The sequence below is a fragment of the Hoplias malabaricus genome, chromosome 7, assembly GCF_029633855.1.
Source record: "Hoplias malabaricus isolate fHopMal1 chromosome 7, fHopMal1.hap1, whole genome shotgun sequence".
Classification (NCBI taxonomy): Eukaryota; Metazoa; Chordata; class Actinopteri; order Characiformes; family Erythrinidae; genus Hoplias; species Hoplias malabaricus.
Window position 1 is genome coordinate 10,323,971 of NC_089806.1, and position 14,440 is coordinate 10,338,410.

At 37.9% G+C, this 14,440-nt stretch overlaps 1 protein-coding gene across 2 annotated transcripts in view; it reads left to right on the forward strand.

The window, feature by feature from the left end:
- The window catches only part of lpgat1 (lysophosphatidylglycerol acyltransferase 1), a 51,064-nt gene that overhangs the window by 3,155 nt on the left and 33,469 nt on the right, over positions 1–14,440 (forward strand). The window contains exons 2-3 of one of the 2 annotated variants that reach the window (XM_066677562.1): positions 381–633; positions 14,290–14,408. In XM_066677562.1, coding sequence (XP_066533659.1) covers positions 396–633; positions 14,290–14,408 — 357 coding nt within the window. In that variant the 5' untranslated portion in view covers positions 381–395. The remainder of the gene's footprint in view (positions 1–380; positions 634–14,289; positions 14,409–14,440) is intronic. The other variant, XM_066677563.1, reaches the window with a different exon arrangement.

Genomic DNA, 14,440 nt, shown 5'->3' on the forward strand with positions numbered 1-14,440 from the left:
AATCTACATTTGAATCATGCAAATTGACTACTTAAACTGCATTTTAAACTTTGTGGTACAAAAATAGCCTTTTTATGCTTTGTATCAGGTAGATTCATCTTAGTGTCAGCCTTGTTTGAGATGGAGAGTGTTAATGAAGGCGGGAGTACAGTTGGGGCTTCGGTGCCTTGCTCAAGCACAACTCAGCTGTGGATTAAGCTTGTTTCTCTAACCATTAGGCCATAGCTGCCCCACTGTCAGATTGTCAGTGATTTTTAACTGAAATGAAATTGAACTGGAATGTTGTTGACCCTCACTCAGCAAACACCAGATGTCTACAGTTCTGAAAGATTTCATTTGTTAGGTCTTATCCTAACATGGTCTTTTTTCTGTCTCTTTAGACAGGTTGCTGCAGAATGGCGAACTTTCTGGAAGTGGCCCACAGGCTGGGCTGGATTTTACTGAAGGCACTGCTGCGTTTCACCTTCATGTTCTTTAATAATTTTGTTGCTATCCCGTCCTATTGCCTCTACCTGGTTGTGCTGCAGCCTTTGAGAATAATGGACAGTCAGACATTCTGGTACATTGAAGGTGTAATGTTCAGGTGGTTGCTAGCGATGGTGTCGTCATGGGGCTGGATCGCAGGATATACAGGTAAGAACAATGATTTACTGCTAATGCCGCCTGTATGCGTTTATATTTATAATCAATATATACCGTCACTTAAAGAGTCCAGCACTTTGTAAACACACATACTCAAGGCAAGCACTGTACAATTTAAGCCTGGTTTGGTAGTCACCAAAAATACTGCAGGATTTAACTGAGCTTCACCTTCATCCACCATCATGTTCCATGCCGTGCTACAAGGGAAACATTGTTTGATTTTCTAACTTTGCAAAGGGTTCGAGAACTTTGATTGTAAATAACATATACTTTAAGCATGCAGTTCGAGTTGTCATCTAAGCATAAGATTTCTAAAATTTCTGCCCACTTTTATAACTGCTAGGTTAAATTGCATCATTGACACAACATATGAATCTCTGGAGCGGCAGCACATGAGCCTAGCTCAGTGCCAAACATAAACTAGATGGGTATAACGAGGTGAAACTGTATTCTCTGTATTGATGAAGCTCCATCTTAATCTTAAGACTTAATATGGGTGCCACGTTCGCCTTTCAGTACTGGGATCTTGGGTTCAACTGCCATTTGGGTGGAGTTTCCATGTTCTTCCTGTGTCTGTGTGGGTTTTCTCCCACAGTCTAAAAGCACGGAGGTCTAATAACGGTCCCGGTTATGTATTTATGTGTGGGAGTGTATGTATGTTTATGCCCAGATATGGATTGGCACCCTATCCTGGGTGAATATAGTGCCAGATGCAGTCTTCCAGGTGGATGCTTGTTTCTGGTTGAGAGTATAATGGGTGCATTTGGCTGCCCCTTTTTGCCAGTGTGTGTGTAAAAGTTGAATGGTATGGCATTCTGTGTTTTGTTGATTGTAAAGGATCCTGGCGTTTCTAGTAATACACTAAAAGTGTAATAGTATTATTCTATTGAGGACTATTCAAATAATAAGAAACCCATTACTGTAATACTGATATATTATCGCTCAGACATTGGCCTAGGTTGAAAAGAGGTCTGTGTGTGGTTTTAGCCAGTGGCAGTCCATTTGTCCTTGATTAAATAAATAAATAAAATAAGCGTTTGCACGTGGCGTTTGGAGAGAAAGGTGTGTGTGTGGTATCTTTAAATGCCCAGCTGCACACAGTTCCAGGTTTAAAGTGACCTCCACAGCCTGGTCAAAACGAGCTGTGCTAACCAGGACGTGATATCCGTGCTCTAGATGTGAATCACACTCAGCTTTGTCCTGTAAAAATTTTTTGAGGCATTTACTAAAGCACAAAACATAGCGAGGAGGATTTATGTTTATTAGTTTATTATTTTAACACTTTTTTAATGAAGCACTCCTCATATGAAATGTAGAAACATTGTGTTTTGGGACCTGAATGAACCCAGTTTATGCTCCACAGAGTGGGTCCCATGGGAGGTGTCAGCCATGTTTAAAGTATGTTAAACCATGAATGCCACTAGGTACTCATTTAACAGAGGTATACTTTTAGTTTCTGTAAGCTTGTGTTTTATTAAAACAAGTACATACCTTAAAGAACAATAATAGAAAACATCAACAAAAAATGATATTAATCTTTGCATGTGGCTTCAGTAAAAAAAAAAAAAAAATCTAATTTATTTGTATAGTGCTTTATTTACAACCTGGTGGTGTCACAAAGCAGCTTTACAGACATCAAATATTAGAACAGAAATCAAAATAAAAACCCATTTAAACAGGCCACAGGTGACAATGGCAAGGAGAAACTCCCTCGAACTGGAGGAAGACAACAAATTGATGTATTTATTGCATGTAGTCATTTTTAAAAGTGATATAAACACACTGCAACATTTACTTTCAAGACACATTACACTGAGCTTTTATTTTATACACCTGACACTGCCCAAACTTTGCATGTATTCTGGAGTGGAAGTGTGTGTTCACAAAAAAACAAAAATGCATGCCTCCTCCTCGTTATATACCATGACCTTCTTGGAGATCAAAAACCTGTATCTCCCCTTGTTACCAACCACAAATATTCATACACCGCAATGCAAACTGAAAGATGAATATTTGAGGGGTGTCCTATTTAATTTTGTAGTGGGACAAAATTGCTCCACGTCCTTTCCTCTGTGGCCGTGTACACACTAATGCTGTGTTGCAAACAACTATGTATACACTCACAATATTTGAGAAGCTGACAAATTAATTCAACGAAGTAAAAGGGAGTATGTATGTGATTTTAATTGCATTTAAAAGAGTTACTCGGTAAATATATATTTACACTTACCTCTCGCAGCATGAAGATTGTGCTCGTCTGGTGGGTAGGGATATTAGTCTGGATTAATTCACTGTTTAGACTCATATGTGAGGACAGCAATTTCTGGATATTATTGCATTCACCTTATTTACAAAAGTTACCATCAATCCCTTAAACAAATGTTTGATTTCCAGGCCTGTATCTGTGTGCATGCCCCATTTCGTCTGAAATAAACGGTGTTGATAGGTAGTGTTTTCCATCTTTTCTCCAGTTAAAACCTCTAACCTTCTGGCAAGGATTTACACTAAATGTTGGAACATTTCTGTTAGGATCTGATTGCTTTCAGCTGCTAGAATTTTGTTGAGGTTCAGTTTTGATGCTGGATTATTAGCTCTGAATCACAAACACCAAACAAATTCACCCCAAATGTATAGGATGGAGATCCTTCTGTTTAGAGAACAATACTCCACTGCTCTACAGCCCAAAGCGCCACAGCTGGGGTATTTATAACCCTCTAGCCCACACTTGGCATTGAGCAAGCTGACTTTAGGTTTTTGTTTCATTCTTTTTTATGGAGAGGAGAGGTGGGAGATACGGCCAAAATATTATTTTGATGACTTTTTCCTTATTGATCAATGTTTATCACAATAATAAAATGATGTCACATTGTGGCAAAGGACATCCTTCTAAAAATGTAGCATGTATACATCAAATGTTCAATACTGTACAATATATATATATATATATATATATATATATATATATATATATATATATATATATATATATATATATATATATATATAAAATATCAGGGTCACTGTGGGTCCGGAGCCTACCCAGAATCTGAGTGCAAGGCGGGAACAGTTCTGTATTTGGGAGCGCTTGTTTATTGCCCGTGTTTGTTTAAAAGAAGCAGCCTGATCTATGCCGTCAGATCCAATTCAAAATTTGTGAGTGGAGAAAATAATTTAGTGTGAGGAAAACCACGTCAGGCATCTAAAAGTGCTCTCGCAAAAGGGAAAACCTTTCCCAGGAGGAAAATACTCTTTGAGTGAAGAAAACCCCACCAAGGACAGTCAAGACAGTGCCCCAAACTCTGTCTCCCTTTGTGTTCTTTCAATACACCCCAACCCACAGTGAACAGGAGACATATTTAACATATTTGATATATTTTTTTAATATATACACACAAGCACTTGAATTAAACGTATTAAAGTTTCACTTACATTCTCACGTCCATGAGGTTGCCTACATTAATTTACCATAATGGGAGGAATTATGCGCCTGCAGCGTGTAGCTGGCTGTGCTAACCAGGAATAGAAATTAAGGTTTATTGAGCTCTGCTACCCAAAGCTTATCATCGTTATTGAGCAAAAAATAATCACAAAACAAATCTATATCGTTTTATTACCCAGCCCTAATGGAGAGCTTTGTTGCTTCAGCATAATTCAGTAAAATGCCACTTAAGACTCCAATTGACTTATAGAAAGCCTTTCATATAAATGCCCATGACCCTGCCAAGCTCACAGACTGTTATTTTTATTTGGAACATGAGGTCAGTCCACAACTGTATTTATTTTGATATACTGGTATGAACATATGTAAAAAATGGATTGTGTATTGAATGACAGACTGACTGTGATATGCACTAGTTGCCAACTTTTCAGCTGTAGGATCATTTAAAGTAAGCTAATGTGACATAGGGTTGGCCCAGTGGCACTGCAGGTAGAGTTGCTCTCATACAGGTCAGGAGTCCTTGGATTTTGTGTTCGATCCCCATCTTGGGTCACTGACAGTGAGATTTCTGTTCTTTTTATTTATTATTATTATTGTTGTTATTGTCTTTATATAAGCACAGAGAAATACATTGAAATTAAACTGTGTTTTGGTCCTGACCATGGTCTCTGTACCACAGATTGGACATGAAGTAACAAATTTTATACTTGCTATGTGTATTTTATATATATATATATATATATATATATATATATATATATATATATATATATATATATATATATAAACACAAATAGTGCATCTAACTGTGTCAATTTTCAATGGTTACCTTTTACTCAAAGTATAACAGAGAGAACATAAAGCCACATAAAGTAACATAAAGTTACTTTGCATGTTTTTCTTTAAGAAAATGAGAATGTCAACGTTTTCTGCAGAGATGACTGCAGCTCTTTGTGCAGTAACAATGTCCCCAGCAGCAGAGAAAACTCTCTCACTGGTGACATACGTTGCATGAACACATTATTGCTTCACCAGTTTGGAAAAATGGCCATTCCTGGGTTGTGTTTTTTTAATACTTCACTCGTACACCCGTACTTAAATGAAGGCTGCTTGGTGTTTCTTTCCCTGGCTTGAGCAAATTTTACAGATTTTACACATATTCAGAATCCCTCATTCTCCCCCATTATAAATGGACACACATCTAAAAGCGCGAGTTGACCTAATACGACCTAAGCCGTATTGTTTTCATCATTGTTGTGATTTCCCTCTTTACATTTACAGCAATACCTGAAAGCCTGCCACTTTTTGTAGATTTAAAAGACGCTAAAGGAGTCTCCAGTCTTAGGAAGGCCTGTGAGCTGACTGATTTACACAAAAACCTAGGTTCACGTAAAGTGCCCCATGCGTTCTGAAAGGTTACAGCGCTAGAAATTATTGTAGGATTTAGATGCAGCAGTCTTTGTTGTTTGAACAATACCTCTGTATCTCTGTATAGATGTAAATGCTGAAAAAACTGAAGTATAATGTGAATGATGAATGAATAAAACTGCAGTAACAAGTGGATCTTATGGGAAACCTTGACTTGCCTGGACTTGTTTTATGCAAAAAAAAAAACAACAACAAAGAGCTAAAATAATTTCTGTTCTCTTCTGGATGCTCACTCAGTGGCTCAGATGAGAGATGAAAGTGAGACTTGCGTATCAGGCTTCGTTTGGGTTGAAAATAGCCCCATATGCTGGGTGATAATTGAATCTCTCCTTACTTGATCTGGCTCTGTCCAGAAAGCCCTTAGGCTTTACATCGTTTATCTCTCCTCTCTGTGCTGGTGCCATTTTACATTTACAAACTTGATCATAATGCTGATGTTTACAGTTGAGTTTTTAAAAATGGTTTTTACTGTATTATGAACAATAGTCCTGTTTCGCTGTGTGATGTATTGCTGATAATTTTGATAATATGGGCATGGCCTTGCAGGAGCAAAGTTGTAAAATAAGGATATGATGTTATAGGACTGGAGCATGATCGGTGGTACAGTGGCTTGGTGGTTTGCACGTTCACCTCCCAGCGCTGGGATCTTGGGTCCTATCAGGGTGGAGTTTCCATGTTCTGTCTAAGTCTGTGTTTTTTGGAGGGTCTCTAGTAGGTATGTGTGTGCGTGTACTGACCGTCACTGATATTTTAAATACATTTCTCAGTGGTGAAAGCTAAATCCCAGAAACTGTTCTCTGTAGAACCTGTGAAAAACGTCCACACGGCAGACATAGTTGTGTATTTACATGCGTCAGTGCGTATCCATAAGCACAATAAAGATGCCAATTTATAAGTTGTAATATCGGTTAATATTCCAATATCGGACCAATAACAATAACAAAAAAAAATCCACATATCGGCAGATAATATATTGGCCACTGATATATCATGCATCACTAGTCTTCCTACCACAGTCTAATAAAAAAGTGTGTGTGCGTGTGTTGAATGGTGTTCTGTTCAGTGTTGAGTGTAAAACATCCTTGGGTGGCTAGAATGGCACTGTGTAAGTGTAGCGATAAATAAATAATAAAATATATATACAAAATGTCCAAAAGTGAGTCAACAACTCATAAAGGGCATTAATGTGTTAATCTCATTTACTGCATCTACAGCCTCTCATTTTCTGAGAAGGCTTTACACTAGATGCTGGAGCATTGGTGTGAGAATGTGGGAACTTTTAAGTGTACCTCGCTATCACACACTATCAGGGTCCAGGGCTTGTGTGTTTAAACAACACCTCAAGTCATTGTCTGTGAGGAGTTTAGTATGTTCTCCCTGTGCCTGCGTGGGTTTCCTCCAGGTGCCCTAATATTCTCCCACTTAATGTGGTGCCTGGTGAAGGACTGATGCACTGTCCAGGATGTGTTCCTGCCTTGCCTTCAATGATTCCGTGTAGGCTCTGGACCCACCATGACAAAGTGATTCCAGAAGATTTAATTAGTTAAGATTATGGGGTAATGACACCCTGATCACCTGGAAATGTCAATTATGTAAATTCATGTTCAGAAGACGTTTGATGATAAGTTTGGTTCAAGTTAAAGAAATTATAGAGAGGAAAAAATTCCCCTTTAAGAAGTCGTCCATAAAAGAATTATCCACATCAAAACATGAGCTACTTTCAAAGACATCTTAGGAAGTGATTGTTGTAAAAAGCTTTTGAAGAATAAAACAGCCAGGAAACCTCTTGTCTTTGTCTTTATAAACTATGACTGCATTACATTACAGTTATAACGAACTATATTAACTTTTTATAAGTGCGTTTACTTTTGAAAACATTACTTATCATACTTTATTTTAGGCATTTTACAAACAATAATAATGTAAACAATGTAGATTTAAATGGCTAACTACATCAACAAAATATACATTTATTTAAAACATTGACTTCAAAGTTTAATGTGTAATCAAGTAATTTTTTTTTTTTTTTTTTTTTTTTTTTTTTTTTTTACAAATCGTATTGTGTTTGAAAATCTCTGGCCTCACAGCTGTTCTTTCTCTCCAGACTGAGAGACTGGATACTTTATCATTGCTCAGATTATCAGACAATTACGCAGCGCTATTTTTTTGTTTAAGTCTTCATCTCTCAAGAACGGCTGTAAATCAGATGCAGGAAATGGCGTGATGACTTCAGCAGCTCGCAGACACACACAAACTCAGTGTTTGCCAAGCCCCTGGGGAAGGACAGCAGTCTTGTTAATTCACTGGAAGGCCAAGTGTTTTGACAGATCTGAGGTCACTGAGGTTAGAGGAAAAGGCCTGATAGCCATCACATAGGTTTGTTATTTCTTTTTCAGGGTTGTCCTTCTGTTCAATTGTTCTGATGGCTAGAAATTGGAAATAAACCAACTATTTAAAAACTTTGTGTTATGACTTATCATCTGTCTTTCTTAGTGGTCCAATTTTTTTGCCCTATTTTTGTCCCGTTTTAGTCCACCCACTAGGTATCATCAGAGGTGACCAAACACTGTCCTATGCCCATGACGAGAGAAACTGGGGGCAATGGAAGTAAAGCTCTTTTGGAAATTTGGCCACATACCTGAGGCATCAAAAGAGAAAGATTATGTTAGAATTCTCCAGTGTCACTGAGGCAATCATATCACAATACTATGTGAGCCTTATTAATTGTCTGTCTAACATATAAGGGAACAAATCTGATCAAATGAATAATGTAGTGGGTAAACTTGTGAGCTACACCAGTAAGAGTTATTGGGCAAGTGGCTGTTAACACTGCACCCACCTACAACTATAAATAGGACCCTACTTAATGGCCATGTTTGCAAATTCATAAAAAAATGGCCTGCTGTTTTGATTTGACCGGCCCCTTTAACTGCAGCAGCAAAGCGTGTGGTCTGGCTAAGGGCATAGGGTTGGGTAGAGACAGAATGGACATGTCTCTGAACCAATCCAGCAACTACTGAATTGTCCCTCGCAATCGGGAAAATTACAATACAGGGGGTCCTCGACCTACGACGTTGATCCGTTCCTACGTCGCGTCGTATACCAATTTTCGGTGTAAGTCGGAACATACGTACATACTGTACGTAAATAACATACTGTAAGCACTTATCCTGTCCTAACACCTATCCTCCTCGGTCCCGAGCCGCGTAACCGTGTATTCTTCCGCCGCGCACACCAAACACGAAGTTCGTGGTATGACATTTACGACGCAAAACCACTTACGTCGGAACAAGGCTTTATACAGTAAATTGGAGATGTGTCGTAACCACGAAACATCGTAACTCAGGACTGACGGAACCCGAGGACCTCCTGTACAACGCTTTGTCTGCGTCTAGTGAATGTATTTTGTACAAACATTTAAGATCTCGTTCTCTACTCCGGAGTCCTGCCTCCCAAAAGCACTCCACTAACAGGATTGACTTTGCTGTTTCTCCCTGATGTGTGAGAGGCTGTGGTTGAGAGGAGACAAAGCGCGTTAAAGACTTGGCTGCGTGAGAGACACATCGTGTCTTGTATCGATTAAGGGACAGTGCCACCAGCTATGAACCAAGAGGTTTTCCCTGTGTGCTCAGACACGTGTACTGTAAAACACAATGTACATGCACAAACGGAACAACCTGTCATCACGTAGTCCACGGTGACTTTACATTTTCGAAGTATTACGATTTTAGTCCCGAAATATAAACAACTATAACTTTAAAAACATTCATGACATGGTATAAAATGATTTTTTTAATATAAATGTTTTCTTCTCAGGATGCAGTCCAGACACCCAAAAATCTGAGAGCTGGCTCTTTGATGAAAAAGTTCAAGGACCCCTGGACTACCTTAATGACTAAATGAATGTGAGCCTAGAACATCCAGTGACTGTGTTAGACTTTGTGCGAGATGAAAATATTTCTGTTTTGACACAGCCTTCAATGCATTGAAAGAATCGTTTGAGATCGACAGGCAGCTAATTTTGGCATGCTAGATTTACAAGATGCAAATCATAACACTGGCAATGTTGTGTTTGTATATGGTTACCTCCAACTTGTAGTTTTTGTGAAAGTCGGTAATGACTTTACTAAGGGAATTTACATCCACAGTTAAAAGAAGAACATGTGCAAGATATTTTTTCACAATCTGCACTGCTTTCAGAAATTCATTTGCTGGTTGATGACACCTACTGTGCGTGACACTGTGATTTGACTCACGTCTATAGCAGTAGTACTGCCAGATCCTCTGAATAACACAAGAAAACAACTGTTGGGCACTCGTGTTTAACCATGTCCAGTCAGAGTTGGTATGGTAAGGCACTTGAATGCTACAGAACTGCAAAATGTCAAATAGCTACAATGTCACTTGCAAATCTTCTACTTCACAAGAAAAGACTTGATGAAGAACCTGATGTAATTTTCAGGGCTATGAACTGGGTAGGGCCCAAACTCTAACATGATTTGAATTGTAAATCCACTCTGAATAACAGTGTGCCAAACAACATTGTTATTCATCGGATCAGATGAATAGTGTGGTGGGCAACACCACTGCTCTCCTCAAAGCACACTGGGGTTCAGTTTCCTACTCTGGGAGCAAGTTACATTGTATGGTTGTCTGCCAAATTCTGTTCTAAGCGGGTGAGACTGGTCACCACATTGCACTGATTAATTGCTACACAATTATAAATTCCTCTTCTAACTGAAGTTGTCAGCTGAGAATTACCTGCACACTGGAGACCCAAACTGACGTTAATAGTTTACAAGTTAGTCAGTGTGACCTCATGGTAAATATATGCCATACACATACATACACAATAACCTGACAGTAAGAAACAGTACAATAATAAATAATAACGATATATCTTTATATAATAATTAAATTAAATGAATTAAATATTATTATCGCATCCTGTGAACAGTGATACAGCTCAGTGATTTACAAGCTGCTGTTGTTGTTTATAACATGTCTTTTAGCATCAGTAATAGAAGACTACATACTATTTCATATATCGCCCTTTTCCAAAAACAACTCCAACTATTTATAAGATGGTTATTTTTCATTATAATTAGTGTAATATTTTTTTCCTTTGCCATGTGCTGTTGGTGTTTTTATCGTGGCATTTGATGCTGTGTGGTATTTAGCTGAGGCACTAACTGAGTGAAAAAAGGCTAAGCTCTGTGCTCTTCTGGACTCAGTTCAGGTCAATAATTATCATATTTCAAACACAAGTCAAGACTTATCTGCTAGACAATCAGTCACAGAGATATAAAGACATCGATTACTGCCAGCAGTCAACGTCCTATATGCAACATGACCCATCACACACACACTTTCTTTTTTTGTATAGAAGTACCTGATTCAGGTGTTATTCATCTACTCTTAAGTAAAGAAAGTAGCTACTGCATGTTTGAAAAGTGGTATGAAACACATTAGCCATGTTCACATCCAAGTTTTCTCAAATGTATTGCACAAATAAATATATAAAATGACATGGGCTCCCACAGTGAAGGGCAGCATTGGGACAAGTGAGAGAAATAGATTTTAGTGCGTTTTTGCCCAGGTGATGGTGGTAGGGAAACCATCAAAAAAACTGTCCTGTATTGTGAATGGGAGAAGTTGGGGGGGTGGTCCTTTTTAAAAGACTGTGGCACAGGTTGGGGCTACAGTGCCCGGTGTGTTGTGTGCACAGTGTGTCAGAACCAGGCTTTACGGCTTTGAATGTAATCATGAAAACACCTACCATCACATTGATAGGTGGATTGGTGACTTGAGAGTGTCCGTAGGTGTCGAGTGTGTGAGTGAATGTGTGTTGCCCTGTGAAGGACTGGCGCCCCCTCCAGGGTGTGTTCCTGCCTTGCAGCCAGTGATTCCAGGTAGGCTCCGGACCCACCGTGACCCTGAACTGGATAAGGGTTACAGACAATGAATGAATGAAATAATGTCATGTTACATTTCCACCTTGTCCGAGTGTAAACGTTGCTTTTCTTTTGTGAATTTTGGGGTTTTTAAATTCAAGTTTATTAATTTTTAAAATTCTCAAAAGGTTTGTGAATGGAAAGCCCACTATTGATTACAGTAACATTTGTTTCTGCTGGTGTTTTCACTTTGGAGTTCAAGAAAGGATTAACAATTATGGAGTAAATTGGATTCCTAATAACCACACGAGATTTGATAAAGTACGTCTGATGTTTTTCATGGTGCTTCTACACATGCAGTAGGGAGTTAGAGAGTGAGGCATATTTCGCTCTCTAGGACTCATGGCTCAAGCCTCACATTTGACACTTGTACCACTTGGGAACCTCAGTCTGTATCTTATTGAGAACTCTGAATTGTAGATCTATTTCATTTCGTGAACGTAACAACAGTAAAAATGTAGGCTTGATCTTTACTTGCGATTATTTGGGTTCATCTGGATTACTCTCACAGGGATATGTTTTGTTTCTTTCTTGTATTATTAATGTATGTTTGTCAGAATCTTTATTAAGGTTCAGAGAAATGTGGGAAGTTGGCAGTTATGGTAAATTCCAGTATTTTATTTCAACAGCATTTCTATTGATCCATTCATCATGCATTTTTCACACAGTGTGAAGGACAGCTGCTGTGTTCAAATGATGTAGTAAACTAAAAAATTAACGAAATGGAGATGCATGTTTTTCATTGGACAGTGACGAGATATTTCATATTCTGTCCTGTCTTGTTGTAGTCCGTTTTATTGCATTGTAATGTCCCTGTGTGCAATGTTAATGTTCTGTTTGTAACGATACAGAAGAAGCAATTTCATTGCACTTAATGCACATGACAGTACAGTGCTCTGACTTGACTGACTGGATTCACATATTTCTCTGGGCCTTAGGCTAAACAAATTCATAGGAAAAGTATTGTTAACATCAAGGTTGTATAGCCGTAACTTTCATAAATTATATGAATTCCTCTCTTTATCATGATATTCACAACTTTAATTTAAAAGGACCACCCCCCCCCCCTGCCCTTTATATTGCTTAATAAGAGGATAATTGCTCTAACTGTGTTTGGCCAACTGTTAAAACTGTTGCAAGTTTAGCTTGAGGTGAGCCAAGACTTTTTGCATAATCCCAAAAGCCACTCCCTCCAGTGTTTAATGTTGTGACCTTTTACAATCTTATTTTACAGAAATGTCTTGTTTTTCTGATGTATTACTAAGTAGTTGTTGTGAATGTGTGAATTAAACGGACATCAAAATGACTTCCAGGGCCAATGTTACTTTCCCAATGCTTTAAAACCAATGTAGGTGATTATTTATTATAGTTTTCCGTAAATATAAGAGTAAGGGAGGGATGTCACAGTAAATTTCATGCTTGGTGCATGAGATATCCGTACATACATACATAGTGGGCGTATTTCTGTGTAACCTGCAGAAATGAAGCCAAACCTCGCAGCTTCCTCCGCATTAGCACAATGTTCTGAACACTGCCGAACAGAGATATAAGCTTCTGTTAGCCTTGTCTTTCACTGCTGCTTTAAAAATGGCCAGATATGTCTTCTACCGTTTACCCCTTGGTCTTTTCACATTTCTAAATGGTTCACATTGTTCTGAATGGTTCTATGTGAACTAATCCTTTTCTGAGATTGCGAATCTGCACTTTTTTAAAGCAAAATCACTGTTTATTTACTGGGTTTAGCGTATTGAGGAAAATTATATCTTAAAATTAAATAAATATTTTATTATAAATTTAGCATAAAATATTAATGAGTAACAATTTTTTCATTTTTGTTTTATAAATGGGCTGTATGGAAATAGTGTTGTTTAGATACTAAAGTAAACAGTTAATTTATATAAAAGTGCAGAAAAAATGTGATTAATCAAGGGATGGACCAGTATAGATATTCCAAAATCTCATTATTTGAGCTGGACTAATGTATATGTTTGTGTGGCTGTCTCATCCACTCGTACCCACACAACCCACACAACCCATGCTAACAATGCGCAACACATGCTAGCGCTAAGAATGACCCACCAGCCAGATCATTCCAAATCTGTGGTGGTCTTGTGGGGGTCCTGAACATTGAAGGATAGGGTGAAATGGGGCGGGATAAAGTATACAAAGAAACAAGTCGACTACAGTCTGTAATTGTAGAACTGTACATTGCTCCTGTGTGGTCAATGGAGCTGAGAGAATGGACTGTGAGTGTAGAAACAAAGTGTTGATCGTATCATCCAGACCTTCTTTTATTTATATATATATATATGTGTATATGTGTGTATATATATATATATATATATATATATATATGTGTATATAATTTTTTGTTTGTTTTATCATGATGTGGCGGTACGGTACTGTCTTTGTAAAGGATTGTTTTAAATAAATAATTTAGTATTAACTTTAAAATTTAATAAGCTATTTTAGAAACATTAAATGGTCATCTGTAAATGCCTTCTGATATTCAGGTAGTACTATTAGAAATACCCTATAGGGTATTAGTGCACTTTTTAAATATGAAAATTGATTTCAACCATTTGGAACACTAATTAAATATATAAATTTAAGTGTCTTAATGTCCATCTGGTATCTAGGTTGCTGTATTTCAGGCTAAAATGTGTTATCAGTGAAAATCATATCATGAATTATTATTATTATTATATAAATAGGGATTCCAAACAAGTATACTTTGAGACTTCTTTCTGTCTGTTGCTGCTGCTGTTGTCTTATTTGGTGCCTAGTATTAACCTGTGGTCCTCTACGGATATATTTTCTCCTCAGTGACTGAGTGGGGGGATGATGTAAGGCCCATTTCTGAAGATGAAGCGATGGTGATTGTAAACCATCAAGCCACTGGGGATGTCTGCACTCTAATGATGTGCCTCCAGGACAAGGGGACGGTAAGCTTCCTGTCATTGGTGGATATTATTAG